The sequence below is a fragment of the Pleurodeles waltl genome, chromosome 12, assembly GCF_031143425.1.
Source record: "Pleurodeles waltl isolate 20211129_DDA chromosome 12, aPleWal1.hap1.20221129, whole genome shotgun sequence".
NCBI classification, from domain to species: domain Eukaryota; kingdom Metazoa; phylum Chordata; class Amphibia; order Caudata; family Salamandridae; genus Pleurodeles; species Pleurodeles waltl.
Window position 1 is genome coordinate 663,598,741 of NC_090451.1, and position 20,846 is coordinate 663,619,586.

General features: G+C 41.8%; 1 protein-coding gene across 1 annotated transcript in view; it reads left to right on the forward strand.

Moving 5' to 3' along the window:
• The window catches only part of HCN3 (hyperpolarization activated cyclic nucleotide gated potassium channel 3), a 112,362-nt gene extending 92,998 nt beyond the window's left edge, over positions 1–19,364 (forward strand). The window contains exon 8 of the mRNA XM_069218439.1: positions 1,054–19,364. Within this exon, the coding sequence (XP_069074540.1) occupies positions 1,054–2,363 (1,310 nt within the window). The 3' untranslated portion in view covers positions 2,364–19,364. The remainder of the gene's footprint in view (positions 1–1,053) is intronic.
• Positions 19,365–20,846: the final 1,482 nt, after the last annotated feature.

A 20,846-nucleotide genomic window follows, 5' to 3' on the forward strand; every position in this document is an offset into this window, starting at 1 on the left:
GACACGTCTCCCCTGCACCACTTGGTTCCCACATTTTCACTCTTTCCCCTTGTGTAAAATATCACTCCTGCACCTTATATCCTCTCACTGTCAGCAGCCTTCCCATGTGACATTTGTCTCCTTGAAAAATGTGTACCCATCTGTCTTCTTGTGCCAGTTTCCTTCCACTGTATCTCCTGGATTCTTCCCACGTCTCACCCAACAGTGCATGCTGTTAATGGATTCTCATCTATTTAGTGTTTACTTTCCTCTCCCATTGTCACATACATCACATGTGTAACCTGTCCTTCTGTACCACATGCTGCACTTTATCACATGCCTTCTGTGGTGTCATAAGCCTCCTCCCGTGTCACATGCCACCCTCCATCACAAGCCTCTTTAGGTGTCACATACCTCCATTGAGATATAAGTCTCCCATGCCACCACCCTCCTTCACATGCCCTCTCTGCTATTACATGCCTTTTCCTGTATCACTTGGGATTCGCCAGGACATGTCTGGTGTTACATACCTACTCAGGTGACCCAGGCCTCTTCTTGTGCCTCATGCCATGGTCTATCACAAGCGCCCTCCTCTGGTTTCACATACTACCCGGCATTCACATGCACTTCCCGGTGTCACAGACCCAAATTGTGTCACATATCACCCTTCATCACATGCTTCTATTAGAGTCGCATGTCTCCTCTTGCATCACATTCCTTCCTCCCCGTCACATGCCTCTTCCTGTGGCACATGTCGACTTCAAACACTTGCCTCTTCCTGTGTCACAGACATCTCCTTGCATTACATAACACTCTCTATCACATACCACTCCTAGTGCCACACACCTCAGCTGTGCCATGCCCATGCTCTGCTCTCAAATGCCACCTCTTTTGTCAACTGCCCTCCTTCATCAAATGCCTCTTTTGTTTCCATACCTTGGTGGTGTCACATGCATGCTCTGGTGTCACATGCCTTCTCCTTTGTCGCATGCCACCCATCATCACATGCCTCCTTTGGTGTTATATACTTCTCCTTGTGTCACATGCCTCTCTTTGTGTCATCACCTCTTCAAGGAAAGAAGAATTCTATCCTTCTGCGCAAAAGAGCGGAGAACAGCACAGGCTCGGTGAACACTGACATGGTGCAGCAGATTGTGAAGCATGACAGGGACACGGCACACAATATCCAGGACCTACAGCACTTCCAACTGATGGCCTCAGTCGGCCGGGAGCCTGGCGGCAGGGCCGTTATTTGGGAACCTCTGGTACACGCACCTTTGCAGACAGCAGCTGCCACCACTAATGTGGCCATTGCGCTAACTCATCAGCAGAACCTTCAAGCCCATGTCTTCCTGCCACCATCCTCCCTGTCAAGCCCACTGTCCCCAGATGCAGCTCTACTCACACGCCAGGCCCGGAGGTCCCAGCCCAGTCTAGCTGGTTCTAGACCTTCATCCGTTAGTTCTCCTTCTGGAGTCCCATCACAACACCAGACACCAGTCGCCAGCTCCCCTTCCTCATCCATGCTCCAAACCCAGCTGCCATTGGAAAGCGGAGTGCGCAAACACACCAATATAGGACTGCCACCTCAGGGATCAGCAGGTTTGAGCCAACAGCCCCAAAGAGGAGACCGAACAACAATGGCAAAACCACAGCTCATGGGCTCCCAGCCACAGCTTTCAAAATCCAGAGGTACATCCTCCTCAACCTCTCTTCTCCAGCAGACAGTGGGGGTCCCCTCTGGTGCTGAACGGAGCTCTGGCCACAGGAGCGGGAGAACTCTACACTACAGCCTGTCCCGGGCTACAGGTTCCCACATCTCTCTGCTGATGCAGCAAGCCTCCAGCAGCCCACAGCACCTTGTCAAACACAAGAGCATTCAAGGCCTGCCATTTGGGAGGCTCACTCAAGATGGCCGCCTCCTGTCAGCATCTCAACCATCTTTGCCTAATAAAGATGCCCAACAGGGAGAAGGTTGTCTTTCCCAGCAAGGTACTGAATCACCTAGTACCACCACCACTAAGTCTACCCACTCTGTTCCAGGAATTTTAGCCAAGCCCTCACTCGGTGTCCCTGGGCAGCCATATTATCCTTCACAGATGCCTTCTGCGCCCACGGAGTCATCGAGTACCATTAACAAGTCTACCCCCTCTGTCCCTGGACTTTTGTGCCCGAGTGCTGTGCCAGGGCAGCCACCTTATGCTCAACAAATGCCTTCAGGACCATCAGTTCTACCAACTAGGCCTGCAAGCGCAGCTGCAGCCCTACAGTCCCCAGTGTCCACCACTAGGCCTGCATCATCCTCTGGCTCGCGGAAAGGCTCCGTGGTTTTCAGCCCTGACTTAGAAACTGGTGTGAAGCCCAAATTGCCATCTAATATGTGAGACTCAGTTGGGTTAATGGCTGCCAAGAGAAAAGGAGGAAAAAGGGAACACAGGCAGAGGAGAAGCAATGAAGCTCTGTGCCATCAGCCGTGCAGGGTGGGACCAGATGGGGAGGCAGAAATAGCTGCAACACCCCCGCTGGCAAACATTCAAGGAAGATGGCATGATGCCTGACTATAAGAAGCACATCCTGAAGGATGTGCCTCGGTCAACCCCGAGAAGAACATGGACATGCCTTATCTGTAACTCCAGTCCATCTCTTTACAGCTTTACTTTTGTTATTTTAATATATATATGCATATCTTTTAATTTTGTTGATATTACAGTCTGCCAAGCAGTAAGCTCTTCATTGTTTCAAGTTGAACCTCACACCTGCTGACAGGCGTGTTGGCTGCCTGATGTGTGAAACAATCTTTGGTGTGCAAGGGGAGCAGTGTCTCTCATCTGTCTCACTTTGTTCCAAGGGCATGACAGAGGGCATTAGTGGAGGGGTTGGTGGTGTTAAGGCTTCATCTCTAATATAGTGGTACCTTTCAGGAATGAGAAATGTCCTGATGTGGGTTTTAGGTCACATTTCTACAACCAAAATGTCTACTGTACAAATGCAAACTGAATGGACATTTATTAATGACCTATTATAATATATGCGGTTAGCCATTTGTAAATCACTGGAAAAACTGGCACCCCCCTTTATAAGCGGCTGGGTTGCTTTTATATTTAACTTTCTAGCATATTTGGTGGTAACTGTTAATAAATGGAATTAGGAAACCCTTTTCATATTTTTTATAGATATTTGATACATGAATAATTATTGCTGTCAATATATTGGTTGTCAGCATTTGCATCATAGACATTTTTGTTGTCAATGTTATGACCAGATACCCCAACTCGGAGCCACCTTAGAGGAAAGGTGATCACTGATGTGCTATAAAATGTATAAGATTGTCTTGGTCTGTGACAATTACATGGAACTCATCAGTGTCCAGTTGAAAGATGCAGGGAATTACCTAGGGCTCCTTTAAAGGAAAGTATTTAACTGGTTTAGAAAGAGATACAAGGATTCTCCTTACTAGGGGTCCATTTAGAGAAAACAGTGGGCCAGTTTATGATAATGCACTTGATGAATATACTCCACCAATTGGGGTGGTGGAGGACATTACCTCCAACATCCTGACGGGTACAACTTTCGTCTAATTTAGAAATGACCCCCGCCCTTTCAGTGAACAAAAGATTTGGTGCATGGACGCTGTTGCTTTTGGCAACCATTCACCAACCCTTTTACATGTAGTGCTTTTCAGAAACCAGTTCCCTAAACTGGAGTTTGTTTGTGTAAAACAAAACACTAGTGATCCGCCACTCCACAGGAGTTTTCTCATAGTGTGCAAAATCATCATGTTTTTCCCTGTCTGGCAGCACTGGTGTTTTTTCTGGTAGTGACAGAAAGGAAAGAGAGACATTACACGTTCACCCTAAATAGGGCAAGTGGTGTAATGTCCTTCCAATGGCTATTGATCTGTCGTGCCCTTGAAGGAAGTTTCTGTTGACTGAGGCAACAAGGACCCCTTTGACTGAAAACTTAGGGCCATATTTACAAGTGGCTTGCACTGCCGGTGAGTCACTTTTTTTGATGCCCCAACAGCGCATATCTGTAAGACCACGCAATGCCACTTGGCGTGGCTTTTCAGGAGCTTGTAGATATGGAGGTTCTATGAGTGTTGTGGTGGATGTTCCCCATAGATTTTGATGCATTCCCAGATTTACAAGGATTTGTAAACCTGGGAATGCATCAAAAGCCTACGCCTCCACAGGGGTGGCGTAAGGGAGGAGCAACGAGCAGAAATACCTTTAGTTCTTCTCATTTTTTTCCTTTTTCTAGGTGTGCTTCATTCTGCAAACATCTCCACAACACAGACACCCCTGCACCATGGTGTAAGGGTGCCTGTGTTGGTGCATGGCAGCCCATTGTCTAAAGACTAACTATGCTCCTTAAGGTCTGCTTGTCTCTACATGATGCAGGAGGACCGAGGGTTTAGCTAGTACAGTCCTCTGTCCTGTATTTGAAAGAATACTCAGTCAGCCAAACTCTAAATTGGTGCCTTGTCACTGTCCTTGTGAGAGGCCCAGGGATTGTCTTTACCTCAGGTTCCTTTAGAGAGAACTTTGGGACCAATGTAATTATTGGTGGTAATGAAGTGTCCTCACTGCCAAGATTGTGGTACAGTGGATTTAGACGTGGGCGGACCTTCGGATTTATCACGGCGGAGACTAGTCTGTCTTCACTGGGATTAACCCCCTCCGATCGCCCTGGGGTGCAAGGGCCATCAAAGAAATGACTAGCTGTGCCACCCATTTTGAATGGGCGGACATGTAGTCATTTTCTTTTTACTTTTCTTACCGCTAGGTAAAACCTGGAACGGTGAAACTTTTTAATGCTCCCCCCGACATGGGAAACGCCGATACTGAAACATGACAGAAAATCCCCAAGGTGTTATGGCCATTAGTATTTTGTTTTATCAAAAACAAATCCCTTTCTGGGAGTCTGTTTTTGGGAAAAGTAAAAATTTTAAAAGTTTGGTGTAAGGGTTTATCATCAATGGTGGACACACAAAACTTTTAAATGGCTTTGAGTGAACTGCTATGACTGTGGTTGATACAAACCCATAGGGTTCAATGCATGGTAAGAGGTGAACTCCGAATCTGGCAGGTGAGTAAAGGCAGACTGGCAGACATAAAGTCATTTGCCACCCTGACTGCCATTACTCTGTATTCCAAACTCTTAATCAGGCCAATAATCACCGACCTTGTGTGAGCTGTGTGAAATGCTTGAACCAAACCTGATGACTATTTTCCACCACTATTCATAAACTACTGGGGCTGTTATATTTGTCTACATGTCATCATTTTTTGGGGTTTGAAGTAACATAAAATTATTTGCTGATGAACCATGACAAGGGATGCATGCATTGGGGCTGCTTGTTAACCAAGGCAAAGAAGTCATGGCCTATTAGCGTTGGCTGGACTGCTTCTTTTAGGGCACATCAGATTAATTGGTAGCAGGCTTGTCTGACGTTTTTGCAGGCCCGGGGACAAAACTTTATGAAGGGACCTCTTTAAGCTTTTTCCCCCATTGACCAGGACCACAAGCATTTATTTTGAAGTATTAAAAAAGTGTAGTGCAAGGAAAGACTAAACACAGTTTCGGCAGCCATGAAACGGTGTCACCAGCTAAGCGTCGTCGTTATAAATGACAATGGTAATTTTGTTTGCAGTTAATATCTATAAATAAACTTTACTGATGGAGAACAGGACTTCTGAAAGCGCAGGGCCTTGGGCAGACTTCCCCCTCTGCACTCTCTTCTAATGGCCATGATTGGCGTATAGCTTTAGTCCTGTCAAAGCAGAGAAGTTGAAAACGGTGTGCTGCTCTGTGGTGAAAAAAGCATAATAGCTCTGGGGGTTAGTGGCATACACGAAGAGTTCCCAACTCGCTGTAATAAAGAACCTAGATGCTCTTACAGAGGTCGTGATTTCTTGTAGGGAGATGAAGTGTTTCTAAAAAGGCTATTGACGGACTAGAGATTATTTTAGGACCACTAGCCTTCTAGAGGAACCATATATCAGGAGTTTGCCAACATTCCAAAACTCATTGAATGCCTTTGGTTGGGCCAGGGAACTAAGGAATCAATTAAAAATGGAAGCCGGGGGAGTTATGATGGCACCATGCCCCCTCCATCGCCATCTCTTTCTTATGTCTTTGTATCTGTCACAATGTTTATCCTTGTGGGTGGAGATGGACAGGCCATTCTGTCACCCTGACATTTTTCCAGCGTGCTAGGGGGCTGTTTTTCAACCCAGCTGGATAGCCATGACAAGCCATGCCCCAGAGGCCCCTTCTACCTTTGGCCTGTGGCTTTGAAAATGTTTGTCTGGCTGATTTTGTTTCACAGTCCAACGCATCCTGGAGCGGGGCTTTCGTGGCAATAGGTTGATGCTGTAGACCAGTGAGCAGTCCTTCAGTAGAGTTCCTCTCAGTCAATGGCAGGTCCAATGGAATTATGCAATTTTGCTGCATTTTCTATATAATTGCATGTTTGCTGCATTTTAAAAAAATATCCACCAACAGCTGCATAATTTGCAGATTTTAACATTAAACAAATGTTTCTCGCTGGTCACCTTTCTGTTGCTGATTGCTGTATCTGGGTGTTAAACTATTTCTACTGACAAAATAATTAAGTAATGCTATCAAAAAATGTGCTGCATAACACAGCATAATTCACCTATTCTTGTTGCATAATTTAGTAAACCCTGTCCCATAATTTGGTCCTCCCCGTCACACAATTACAGTGGCCCTGCTTTATGGCCAGCTGCATAATATCTCTTGAGCATCACAGCTTTGTACACTCTAGACTTCCCTCTCTGCCCTGTAAATGAGAAAGCATATACTCTAAGTAGAAACATCCCAGAACTGCCGCTCGCCTCGCCTTCAGCCCAATGTGTCAGTAGACCATCCATTTCTGAGAGTTCTTTATGTTAGAGTCTCTGTGTTATGTTGGGGAAGAAACCTCAGTGAGCTAAGCACGCCTCCTCACAGAACTGTGAGTAATCTGAATCTGGAATTGACAGCAAGGCCAAATAAAGCCTTCATCAATAAGTGGTTCTTCGAATGAGCACCACTGTGTGTTGTGTAATATCAACACCTGTTGTTACGGACCAGGAGACAAGATGGTTGTGTTGTCCGCAACAGAAATGGTTGCTATCATCAATTTTATTAGCGGCTGTGCAATAAGAAAAGACACGTTGTGCCTCGCTTGACTGCAGATGGTGTGCAACGACGGCCATCTTTAGATGGGACCCGAATTTAAGTCTTCCCGCACCCATGTCATCCTTTATCCGTCAAAAACTAGCAGGGTACCCGCCTTTCCCTCACTATCAACTGGTATGATATGTAACTGAAGGGTTCCACCCCAAAGCAGTGTTTGTGCCTAACAATGGAGTTAATTTGCTGCTGTATTATTTCAGCAGTAGTGCTACCCGAAACATCGTACTTTGTGCCTTCACCCATGATTCATAAGACTTACAAAGATTAGCTTTTATCCATGAAAACAGCAACAACAAAAAAGGACACAGTGTTGCCAGCTGGCCCATTTTTTACCGGCACCACCAGTATTTCAAAATCCAGCTGGTACAAAAATTAGGAAAATCATCTAAAGTTGGCATTCTTTACCTCATCAGTTCAAATGTAAAACAATAATTATAAGACGAAAGCACTTTAAAATGTGGTCCAGACCTGCCTTAATGAGCCCTGACTGATATCAAGTTTGAAATTAAGCAGCCATCTTGGAATGCATGCCCCTCCCCTTCAGGTAATGACAAGGGCAACTGGGCGTGGCTGTGGTTTTGCTGTCTGCCCCACACCCTTTCAGGATTGCAGTATTGCAGCTGGCTCTGGTAAGGCTATGCATGCCAACTCGAGAGACTTCATTGCCGCATGAGAGAGGCCATTTGGCAATGTAAATTTCAGAAGCTGAATTTCGACTGCAGCGGAAAAAAAGCAGATTCAAAATTATCGTAGGCTACTAAATAAAATTGTTTCTGAACAAGGTTTTTAGGTTTAAATTAAAGATCATTTTTTTCCACTGCTGCTGAAATTGTATATTTTTTTAAAATATCCACTACATTATACTGCAACAGCAAAATAAACAGAAATAATTAATCAAACTGGGAAATGTAACATTAGTGGAGTGTAGTTAATTATGGTTTAGCATTTTCATTTAGAGGTGCGTAACAATGATGTGATGAAACAAAGCTGCGTTGCGTTGAAGGAAGAGGCAGAACAACGCCATATCACCTATCAGATATGTAGCTGTTTCACTCTCTCCCTCTGCGCTGACGCACTTTTGACTAGTGCATGGGGATGTCTAGCACAGGTTCTATACTAGAAGTATACTCTTCCAGTACAAAATACTATTCCTTGCCAGAGGTTTACACTTTTTCAAGTTTGAATTTGTCCTGTCTAGTGCAGCACACATGCAAAGCTGGGAACGTTTAAAAAAAACAAAAAACTTTTCTCCAACAATATGGCTGCCTTGAGGGAGTGTAATTATTTTGACACAAGTTCATGGCTTCCTTTTTTTAGTAGATAGCTTTTTGTGACAAAATCCATCGGTGGTAGTATGGGAGTGCCCATGTGCCACACGTTATCTGCCACTGAAACAAAATACTGCATAAAGCTACTTTGCATTATTGTAGTGCTATTGTGTATTACTTTAAGTAGTTTGGGCAGTAAATCTCAGTTGTGAACTTCATGCCATTTGGTGTCAATTTTGTGATACAAATCCATTGCAAAGTAAGTAATCTGCGCCAAAGACCTCCTGGTGAAAAGATATTGGACAGTAAAGAGAAAATAAAATTTCCTGAAAAGTCACTTTGCACCTACTCAAAACTGAAATTTGGGACCATGAGCGGTAGGCTGAAAGGCAGTGGTTGACATTTAACCTGTTGTGAGTGACAGCTCAACCCGAACGCCAAATGTGTGAATCTCACTGATGAGTGAGATTTCACATCTCTTCTTATGCGGTCAATAAGATGGACCCATCTAGTTGGAAGATAACATTATTTACTAGAAAATCAAATCTCCTAACCATCTTAAAATCTCCATACTTTCCTTGGGATCAGTTTTCCTATGACTGAGGGGCTAAATCACAGAACTGCCTCTTTCGGAAGGAGAAATGGAAGAAAGACTTCATGTCTGGGAGGTGTACAAAAAGAAGTACACTATTCTCCCTGTGCAAGCCCACGTGTTTACAAAGCCTTTAAACTTATACAAAATAGCGGGAAGGCTTTTTATATATTTGAAAGTTTACAGTCAGTTTTGCATGGTTGGACCTTCTTGAAAATGTAACTTCTTCAAACAAAGATTGATTCAGCAGCCATATTCTCTCCAGTCAAAACATGAGAAAAGTGCAAATAGAAACAAATATGCTGCCTTCGAAAAATGTAACCAAATCAATAGACAGGGCACAATAAGTCACAAAATATGTTTAATTTTTGAATATTTTTACAAGAAGTCTGTTTTTGGTTGAGTAAGTCATGGTGAAAAGTGTCCTGCAATTGGCATGAGACATTGTTCTCAGCTTTCGCGTGAAATAATTGAAACTAAAAAGGGTTATCTTCAGAGTGAAAACGTGCGCCAACAGCTTATACTCAATCATTGATGTAGAGTAAAATTATTTAAAGGCTGCTAGGAGCTGCCTTAGGCTTGTAAATAGTCATGGGAAATTGTCTTTTCTAGTCACAAAAATTTCCACGAGCAAGGTTCTCAGACCTGTCAAAGTAGACGGTTCAAAATCTATCTCTGAATGACAATGAATACTACCATTAAGGTCTATACCCCAAAACAGGGATGCTTTGTTTACAATTTACTGCCCAGCAAACAGTCCAAACTCTTTTGTTATTTCATCTGTTATAGCCACCGAGTAGTATCTATAAACTGCAATTGCTACAAGGAGCACAGTGGTTTGCTTTTATTTAATAAGGATTTCCAGAGCAATCAAACTGAGTTCACCTTCTGGAGATTTAGGCTGCATCTGAACCCTATACTATTTTGGAGGCACTGCTGAGATTCATGATGGCACCAAAACAGTTGCTTCTTTCTTACTGGAGCTGGTTTTATCAAGCAGCAGCATACCACTGGAAATACCAAAGAATCTTGTTTATTTTCCTCAATGGTATTTCTGTGTTAACTGAGCCTTGCTCCAGATTCCCAAAGGAAGGAAGGAAGAACAAGTGTGGATTTTTTTACTATTCTGGCGCTCGGAGGCGATTCAGTGATAAGCACTTTAAAAAAACAGACCTGATAGTAATAATAAGGAAACTAATATATCATACAAGAGGGCACTACTAGCATATAGGGAAATATGGAATGTCTCAAAAGGGTCTGGAATGATTCATTTGTAAAGATTAATACTTTTCAGAAGCAAAACTTATTTTCCTGTGATTGGCTCATCACATATGGAGTTCTTGTAAATACTCTGTCTCCCGGGTTTGGCGCATTATCCGAAAGGCTCAGCTGAATTTCATTACATTTCCAGGTATTCTTTTACAATGTGACAATTTTTACTTTCCAAATAGGAGGAAACAATATCCATAAGCTTTTCTATTGCCTTCAGTGGCTAAGTAGAAAGATGTCTGAGGAACTTGAAATTCTTTTTCAGAGAATGCTTTTAGGAGAATTTCTGTCTATTCGTAAAAAAATAGTTCCCAGAGGTGACTTAATTCACTGGTGTCTTCCTAAAGTTTTGAAAAACAGGTTCATCATCCACTCATGAAAGTGTGAACATTTTAACCACCACCATTCCTACTCCTGCATAGGTCCCAGGGCCTCAACCAACATACCAATGACCTCTATTGAGAATTTAATGATACTTTTTTGTAAACGTTACTGAAAACCAGTCTCAAAAGTAAATTGAGCTTGGTCCACAACGTCACTGTCTGATATACATTCCTACAAACAAGCCGTATTTAGGCTGAGATAACCTTATTGTGATTACTGTATTGTGCTAGTAGATGTGTCTACAGCCTAGATTAGTTTAAGAAAACCATATAGTACACAATGGCTGTCTTTGGTTGCCTGTCAGAATACTGTATACAGGAATACTGTCTGACATAAATACTTTGTCCTAAATATAATTCAGAAAAATATTGTTCCAGTGGGAGTAAATTTTCTATTATTACCTTGAGTGGAGAGATTTTGTAAACAATATTTAGAAAGTGAAGTTGAAGTCAAATGATACGCTGAATATGATATTCTGGTACCTCATCCTTTCAGATCACTAAGTTTAGATTATGATGAAGAGGCTCCATTGTATACATAGATTCTTATCCATGCATAGATGATGTTTACAAAATCCATGTTATGTTGAGTTAAAAGTACTGTATGCACAGTTCCTCTTTACTTAGCACAGACTATGTAAAGGTAATCGTAAGGTTCCCGGGACCCTTACTTCATTTTAGATTGCCTTTTTTTTTTTTTTAACTACTCTGCTGTTATCTTGCTGTATCTGATTTATTGGCACAGGACCATTTTCCTAGCTTGAGTTGTATGGGGGTACCATTGCAGCTTGCCTCTTTAGGTTGAGATTATTGCATTGTCCACATTCTTCCACTGTATCCAGTCTCTACTATGTTGAGGAGAATGTGGAGTATGAGGCAGCTCACTCTATTGTATATGTACAATATAATATAAAAAAGGACAGCATGGAGTGAAGAAATCATGAACCCACATGGACAGACAGGTGGGGGGGAGGAAATACTTTAAGCATGGCCGGTGAGCACTGAGAAAGGCACATAAACTCTTCCCTATAGAAAACAAAGCAAGAAATAACAAGTAAATAAAATTAACATAGAGTAAATCTGAACTAGTGTAAGCGAATAAGTGAAATTTACCAGGTAGGCACAGCAATCAGTGATTGATGCAAGGAAAATAAATGTCACAAACCTTAGATAATGGTAATGTATTTAATACCTAAAACACTGTTGTAGATAGGAGTCATTTTTTCCTACCTTAGATTATGCTGGTTAATTGTACAGACAGGCCTCTATTACCAAGCCTGGATAAGGTTGGGGTAACCATATAGTACAGCCTGATACTTGTGACCAAGACCTATTTGAAATAAAAATATCAAGAGGAAATTATTCTGTAAGCTTTTATAGTAGTTATGTATGGTTTAGCAACAAAAGAATGTGAATTATTCTTTTTTGTACAACTACTGCCCTTGCACATGCAGATAGGCCAGATGGCCTATTTTAATGAGGTATGGTCTAGGGTGCTGCATCAACAAATCTGATATTGCTTGATGAACTTGACATGAATGGTGCCTTTTCAGAATATCAGCCTGTTTGCAACCCCCCAAATGCCCTGCTTAGTTGTTGACCTCTTTTACCAGCCTCACGCCCACTCTGTCTTTGTCAAGGTTTGTGCTACTGTTTTTTTTCCTGACCCAGATCTTTATGATTCATGATGTGTGCTGTGTCCCTTCATCCCTTGGCATATTCCTAATCTCTTCCCTGTTTCGCCTGGTAGATGACTAATCCTCTCTCACGTTAGCCCATTTTACCAATTCCTTACTATATTTAGGAAAATGTGGAGTATGAGAAAGTTGTTTGTAATCCTCCCTTTTTGGTTTATAATGGATTTTTCCTTTGTTCCTTTGAGATTTTATTGATCTCTTCATCTCTTTTTGGTGATAAAAACTCCCTCCTTTGATCCTATAGATTTGTTCCCTTGTTGCAGTGTTCATCTTTTCCATAGCATCAAAGTATATCCTAATTCCATCTTCTTGGCTGCCTGGTACACAAAGGTATTTATAGCTGGTTCTTCAGGTCTGGCTTGATCCTCTCGGAAGGTATCCTTTATAGCTCCAGCACTTCCGCTTTAATCACATGGTATATCATTAACCCTAATTGTAGGTTCTTTGTCTATGCTCAGTCATCTCACATTGGGTCCGTGGTAGTTTTCTTTGTTAAATAGTTTTTTAGGGTAATCTATATAATAGAATTATTGGAAGGAAGCAACAACAATATGCTATGTTATGACACTTACAACAGTAGAATAAGATAAGAAACATAATTTTCGATAAGGTCCAGCATCCATCTACTGCACAAAACTGGGCAGATTTTGGACATTCTTCAAGATTCAATGTTGTATTCTTGACCATTCCTACTTAGTCTCATTCATTTACCCATTTCCCATTTTGTTTTCATGCTGTACATCCAATCCTCCATTTATGGCCCAGTGATAGACTTCTGCATGTTCTCACAATCCTGTGTTGTCTTGATCCCCTTTCGAGCTGAAGCGAATAACCTTATATTTCTGTTTTGACCATGATCCTGTTATCAGAGTCCCAAGTAAATTTGACCCTCTCTTACTCAATGGACCCTGTCTCTACTTTTTCTTTCTTCCTACAAAGCTGCCTGATAGTCCCTACTTATTCGGCAGTACCTGCGGCCTTCTTTGTTGGTTTTGTAGATTATTGTCTGCCTTCATCCATTTAGAATTCCCTCAATATTTTCTTCTTCATCCTTATGTGTATGTCAGCTCCTTGCTCCCGTATATAGTATTTTGCTCTTTTATTGTACATGTTTGATATTCTATCTTTGGTCTCCTAGCTGCCATCCATTCATCCTCCTCAGGCACTGGTTATTCCCTTAATTTTTTCTTCCTACTACCACAGTCCGTATAGCTTTTCCTTCTTCTTGGTACTTTGTTGGCATTTGGTCCTATTGATACGCCTCTTTACTACCCTGGAATATATGGTCTTACTTATTTCCGTGATACATTAGTGCTTTTTGCCAGTGGTCCAACTGTATCCCATTGATATTCTCTACCTTGCAATGGATACAACTGCCTTTACTTTCATGCCATAATTAAACTTCGCTTTTCTATTATGCATCTTTCATTTCTCTCCATCGCCCAATGGCAAGTATTAGTTACATTTGTTCTATGGTATATATGAATTTCTTTTTTCTTATGACAAAATGGTTTAACTTTGTTTCATGGTATAATCAGAATGTGCACTCTGTATATCAATAATATGTAAGTTATGACCTTTACCATCTTCTTTTGTCCTTCGTGATTTTTTAAGAATTGCTCCCGTAGTCCCAGAGTATATCCATTTAGTTTCTTCTTAACGAACCATTGCGTGCTCTTGACTGTCTCCACCTTTTCCCATGCTTGAATCATGATGTCTGTTTTGACTGCTTGATTACATGGTTGAAGCTCCTACTCAAACATTCCAATCTATTGTTTATGTAACTTGTATAGAAGTTGCATCAAAGAAGTCCATTTAAATTGCAGAATGCTTGACATGTAAAGAAAACTGAGCACTCTGAAGAGAGATGGACCTTGATGAAGATGAATGCCCTGATCCTTGCCAAAATAAACACAAGAAACCAAGGAAGCACGTCAAGGCATCCAAGAGAAACGAGGCTTCATTCTGTTTCACAAGCAATGAAAACAGGGCCTTCAGAAACCTAAAATTTGCAAATCTAGGTTTTGTTCCCATCGCACACGTCGTGTTGGTCTTCTGAAGAGCTGGTGCTGCCACATCTTCTAAGAAGAAATGGTCATCAAAACTATAAAAACGGAATTGTGGGTTTGAAGACAAATGCCAAGCAGTCTATGTACATAAGACCCTAGAGTACGTGTTTTAGTGTCTGGCATTCACAATACGGTCTTTTCAGGTCTGCCTGCTCCTAGGTTACAGCATCTGGGAGGCTAAACTCTGTATTGTAGCTCGGCCGTGTGTACAGTTGGTTCATTATGTTACCTTAACATAAGACGCCTTCTTTTTCCCTTGTGCAAGGTGCCACAATTTTGAATCTTCTCAGTGGCGGGAAATCCTCTTTTTGCAGTACTTGTTTTTTATTTTAATTTTTTATTTTAAAATCTTACCCTTACTCTTAAATCACTCTACCTGTGATCTGCTCTCCTTGGACCAATTATATGTTGCTGTCTTTCATTTTGTTGGTTGTGTCACAGTGTAAAGCCCTTCTTTCCTTGATCCAATGATATTCCTTTGATTTTGCCTCCATTTACCCATATGTCCCTGTTCCTTATCCCCCTAGCTCTTTGACTGTCGCTCAACATTTGGTATTGCTTTGCTTTTCTCACCTTGAACTCCATAAAATAGCCTTGCAGTTCTCTCTTGACTCCATATTTTGTTTATCTTCTGTAACCTCTTTAACATAGTCTTCAAGCTTTCTTGCAAATCCAGTTAATATTTGATTGCTTATATTTTCTAGCTCTCAATATATTCTTGCTTCTTTCATTGAATTTACATCAATTGCTTCATCTTCTGTCCATAATCTCAAAATATTTATGCAATAATCTCTCCTGAATTAAATAACGTTTCCTTACTCTACCTCAGTGGTTCCCAACCTGTGGTCTTGGGACCCCTGGGGGTCCGCAAAGCTCCCTCAGGGGGTCCGCGACTGCTTAGAAAATGAAATAATATTAACAGATTAGGTCCTCAGCTCCACTAATGACTCAGTGGGGGGGGGGGGGCCAGATTCCAATAATCATTCAGTGGGGGTCCCGGGTTCAAGTAATGATAAAGTGGGGGTCCACAAAAGTCAAAAGGTTGGGAACCACTGCTCTACCTGATACCATTACATAAATTCTTTAGGTTTTGTATTTGAGCCTATACGGTTTCCTTTTTTTCTCCCAGCCTTACATTCCTGAAAGATCTTTGTCTTTTTTTTTTCTTAATCCAATGCTACATTCTTAAATGTCTCTCTGGCCTAATTGATTTTGCTCCCTTTGTCACATATTATTTCCATTATATTCTCTGCATGGTTCCATATGTCCTTGCTGTCCTTTTCTCGATTGCCTTGCTGTCCCTTACTTTTATTTTATCTATCCATTGTATTTCCTTGACAATCCCTCTTTTGCCTCCTTGATCGTCCGTCTTTGATTCCATAACATTTGTTTTGTCTTTTCTCCTAGACCACATCACATTACATTACTTTCTTTTTTTAATCTGATAATACAATCCTCAACTACTGTCTTAAATCCAATAAAGCCATTTGCTGCAAATGCAATACTTTACGCTAACTAAAACACCTCTTATCTCTCAGATTATGCTATTTCTTAATTCAAATATTCTCTTTCTCATATATCTCATTGTTATTTCCTCAATTTTCACTTTGATTCCTATAACATTTTGTAGATCTTCCATCTTTGATCCTATGCTATATGGCTAGTCTTCTCTCTTTGACCCTAAACTATTTAATTGATCTTATTTCATTCTGTCCTTTACTCGATATTTCTATTATCCACTATCTGTTCCATGATATGGGCTTAATCGTTATCTTGCTTGATTATACTTTTAAAGTAACATTCATTTGATCATCTGTGGCCAATACCTTGCTACGTCCTTAATATTTGTCACTGATTCAATGATATATTCATTATATTCTATGTGTTGTCCTATGATGCATTTCCTTCTTTCAGGTACTGTGTTCTTTATCTTCTCCAATTTTGATCTGGTTGAGTTACAAATCCATGTGTTTACCCAATTGCTCCCTCACCCTGAACTTAAAATTTATAGTCTCAGGACATGCGATGGGCTTCTCAATACCCTTGATCAGATGGTCTTGTAGTGTCACAGGCACAGCAAAACCATGCCACCTCTGTTACTCCAGCTCATTGCTCTGCACTTTTATAGACACAGTTGCTACGATACACCCATAGGTCCATTACTCCTGCTAGATGCCTCGAAATGTCAGACACTAAGGTGTTGGTTTTATGCCACCTTCTGAAGCTTTCTGATAACAATATCTTGAAATGTCCTAGAAACATGTCACGCCCTGTACTTCGGGCACTTTTGTAAAACTCTCTCGACAGTTCATGCCATTCCTCTGGCCACCCTGCCTAATAATTTCATTTACATGGGTATTGTCCTCTCTCCCTGTATGGACATACTGCCTAGTAATTTGACAGACCCCTGCCCTGCCAATAAACTGTGGAAATTTGCATGGGATCTTGTGATTACTTTAGGATGCCTGGGGGCTAGCCCTGAAGATCGATACCCCTGAGGAGCGAGTATTACTTTTCTCTTCTGACCTGACTTTGCGCTGTAAAACTGAAGCTTTAATTTTCCAAGGAAAGCATCAGAAAAAAGCACCTTCTTCCCTCTGCAGGCCACTGAATGGTCACAATGGTCACTGACATGGTCAGACAAAAGTGACAAGTCTTATACATATATATATACTTAACTAATATATCGGAATCTATAGATACATATTTATATGGAGGAAAAATGTAGTCACAGTGTTAGTTTATACCTATTCTGAACACAGTACCCTTAACAAGAAAATGACTAATGGTGGGACATGTTTTGTATTTTCCTTGTAATTTTGGGGTGGTTGGCTGTCTAACACCCACCTGTGGAGCTATAATCCCTCTAGAGCAGTGAGTACCAATGCTGCATGGAATGAGCAAAAGTGCTGCACAGAACGAGTTCTTTGTGACATCATCCACAGTGCACATCCGAAAGACATCCTTGCACACCTCCACTGTTTGCCCCCATATGTCCTGTACTCCTACAAACTAACTTTCAAACTCCACGATTTCTATGTTTCTTTATAATGCTCCCCCAGCTGACGTCTTACTCTCCCATTCTGTCCTCCCTCACTTACTGACGCTCCCTAATTTTCTGTGCTCATTTACGTCCAACTGGAGAGATCCCGTGTCCTGCCAGAGGCGTGCTTGGACAGCAGGGAAACCTTTGTTAACTGTGTGTCTTCATACCAGTGGAGAGATTGGTATGCTCAAAATGTCCCTCCACTTTAACCCGAAAGTCTGAGACATAGAGGCTAAAATGGATGTGACTGGTGGCCCCATGCCCCACCACCTGTTTCCCTAATTTTTGCACTTAGCCACCATTTTATCAATTTGGTTGCTAACTACCCTAGTGAAAATTCGAGGAGGCTATCTGCAAATGACTTGAATATGAGTTTTGAACCCTGGACCATGTATTCCCAGCAGAGGAAATGTGCAGTCTACTCCTTAAATAAAAGTACCAAATCTAACCAATCTGCATTCACAAATAGTTCATGGAATTTTCTCATTCAATAGATTCAGTAATAACAGGTCAACTGACCAATATAAGTGACCAGTGCGACATTTGGAATTTCCATCACACTGACCATTCCATCAAACAAGACCAGTAATTTCCCCAGGCCTTGTACAAGTAGTTCAAAACATTGACCATTGACCCTTCCATGCACCATGGTAACCCAAACTGCTCAAGATGGACCTATAGCCTAGTAGAAGGCGTATATTGTAACATTCCAGGTTTAAAAAAAAAAAAAGTGTTTACAGGACTTTCCATGCACATATATAGGGCACAACTTGCTGTAGAGACATTTTACTGACCTAGATGTTCTGGTGACCCTTACAGGACTAATGTCAACTACATAACTCCACCCCTTTACCGTCAGCCTTCCCAGCATCATCTGCAAAAAAGAGACCTGAAAACCGACCAGACATCTGTCGCTCACACCGGGCCGAATCATGTATCGGATAAAACAGAAAGCTAAAAAATGACTAGTGTTAGTCGATGAAATGCACTGAAACAAGACTTTTTAGTATATTTGTCTGACTTACAATATTAATTTTGGGTGTTGGTGTCATTATGAATCTAAAAATGATCCGCACTCAACTTTTACATTTGTTTTGGCCCGGTGCTAAATGTTTATTTCTGGTCAGGAAGGCCTTGCTGCACACTGATGTCTGGCATGTGCTAGTTGTAAGTGGGGCATATTTCTGTTCAAGCGACATTTGGGAAAAGGTGGACCCTTCCTTTCCTAGGAGGGATTGATGCATCTCAACATCTTCACTTGGGACGGGCACATCGATTTATCAAAAAAGAATCCCTCTTATAATTTCCTGTGCAATTTAATTTAGGTCGAATTGTCCATGATGAGTGAAGATCCTGCAGTTTTATGTCTAATGTGACCGACCAGAGTGAATGAAATTGAAAGCAAGTGTCAATTGACTTTTAGTGTGCAAGTGTGAATGTATGTGCAAGTGGCGTGTGTGCACATGCATATCGGGGAGTAGAGGCACTAAGTGTGCTCGCATGTCTAGTCGCCAAAGACCACGATTCCTCACTCTTTGCACTTTTTTTTGTTTTATTTTTTTCAATGTACAGGGCTTGTAGTTTTCATTTCGCTGACACTTGAATTTTTTTTAAACGTTGTACATATCTGAATTTAACTAAAAAAATAAAAATAATTCAAAAAATACATTTGTAAATGCAGGTACTGTAAATAAAAGCACAAACATCTTAAACTGGCTCCTGTTTTTTTGTTTTTTTTAATCTACTATGTTTCTATCTGAATAACCAAATGACTTATTAATGAAGTATTTGTTTCCATGGTACACATAGAAAATGATCCTGAAGGCGCCTGACAGAGAGGGGGGTCGCTTGGTAAGTGAGGTATGGATATGGTGTACTGGTAGAGATGCAGTAGTTCTCGATGCAAAAAGTGCCGTAGAACAGGGGTAGATTGCAAATACGCTGTTGGCATTTTTGCAAACGCAGAGCGCTCTGCAGATCAGGAAGAACGGAAGCTTGCAAGACTATGAGTAGCTCCCCGTGCCACAGTGTAAGAGGTGGTCGACGGTCAGGGCTGATGTGCATTGCAGAGCAGTGTGTGGTGTTCAGTGGGGGTAACAGTATGGATGCTGCATGTCAGAGCCAGATCTTTGGGGGTTTCTTTGTGGAATGGTCAAATGTGGCGCAACTCCCGGTTGAGGTGAACTGGCACAGATATGTGTGGCTCAGTCTCGCATCAGCAGCAGACGCTGCAGTGGCAGACCCGCTTCAGGTTTCTAGCATGGGAATTGTAGAGGATGGTGGAGGTCAGGGATGATATTTGCTGCCACGGTTGTGCATGGTTCCAAGTACCACAATAGTGCAGAATGCTGACATTGTGTTGATGTGCATTGTCAGACCTGAGCATCATACCCAGATAAAGAACAGTTGTGGGTCATTACCACCCAGCAGCTGAAGGGTAGCCTTAAAAACAGAAGGTGTCTATTGAATTTGTTGCAGACACGATATACAAAAGTGATGAGGCACCGGCAGCCAATGGGAGATGGATGGTGAGGGAGTGAAAACAAAGGTTGATCCATGGGAGGCGAGGATGTGGGGCCAGAAATTAACTTAGAGGATGAGAAATAAATTTTAGATCTTGGACAGTGTCAAAAAAGAAGATTGAACATCGCTGAGTGGTTCAGGGTCACAAAAAGAATGATACACCCTCATACATGTTCATCGACTGCATTGTTTAACACAGACTATCTGCTTTGTTTTGTTGAGAGGATGCACCATTGTGATCGTCCCAGAACACGGCAGTGATTCCTCTCTCCACTCAGCTCTGAAATCCAGGGGAGCACTTCTCCGGTGAGTAAACATTGCACAATCAGCAGCTGACCTACAAGCGGTAAGAGAGTCCAGGTATGCAGGCGAGGAGGCAAATGTAAGCCCCATAAGTGTACCCACCTTACCTTTTGCAACCATGGTTCATCTTCTACAAACGTCACTTCTCTTGGCACTCACTGGAAGCTCCAAGGTAAGCACCTTGCTAAAACAAGTTACCGCAGACCATACTGAAAGGGGGAGGAGGGAAAAAAAGAGCTGTAGAGAATGGATTTACAAGTTTTCCCCAAACGGTTGTCAGAATTACTGAGCATAGAAAAATACGTAAATTAAGGATTTAAACCAGCCTCATCCTGCTAGTTGAATATGTTGATTCTCCCACCTTTCAGTCAATAGGAGAAATATACAGAAGATGCAGTAATTTAGCAAGTTACATCAGAATTTGGGAGTGGGAATTGATTTTATTAAGTACAACACCCTTCATGCAAGCACTAACTTCACCACAACCTTCGCCTCATAGGGCTCTGCTCTTCAC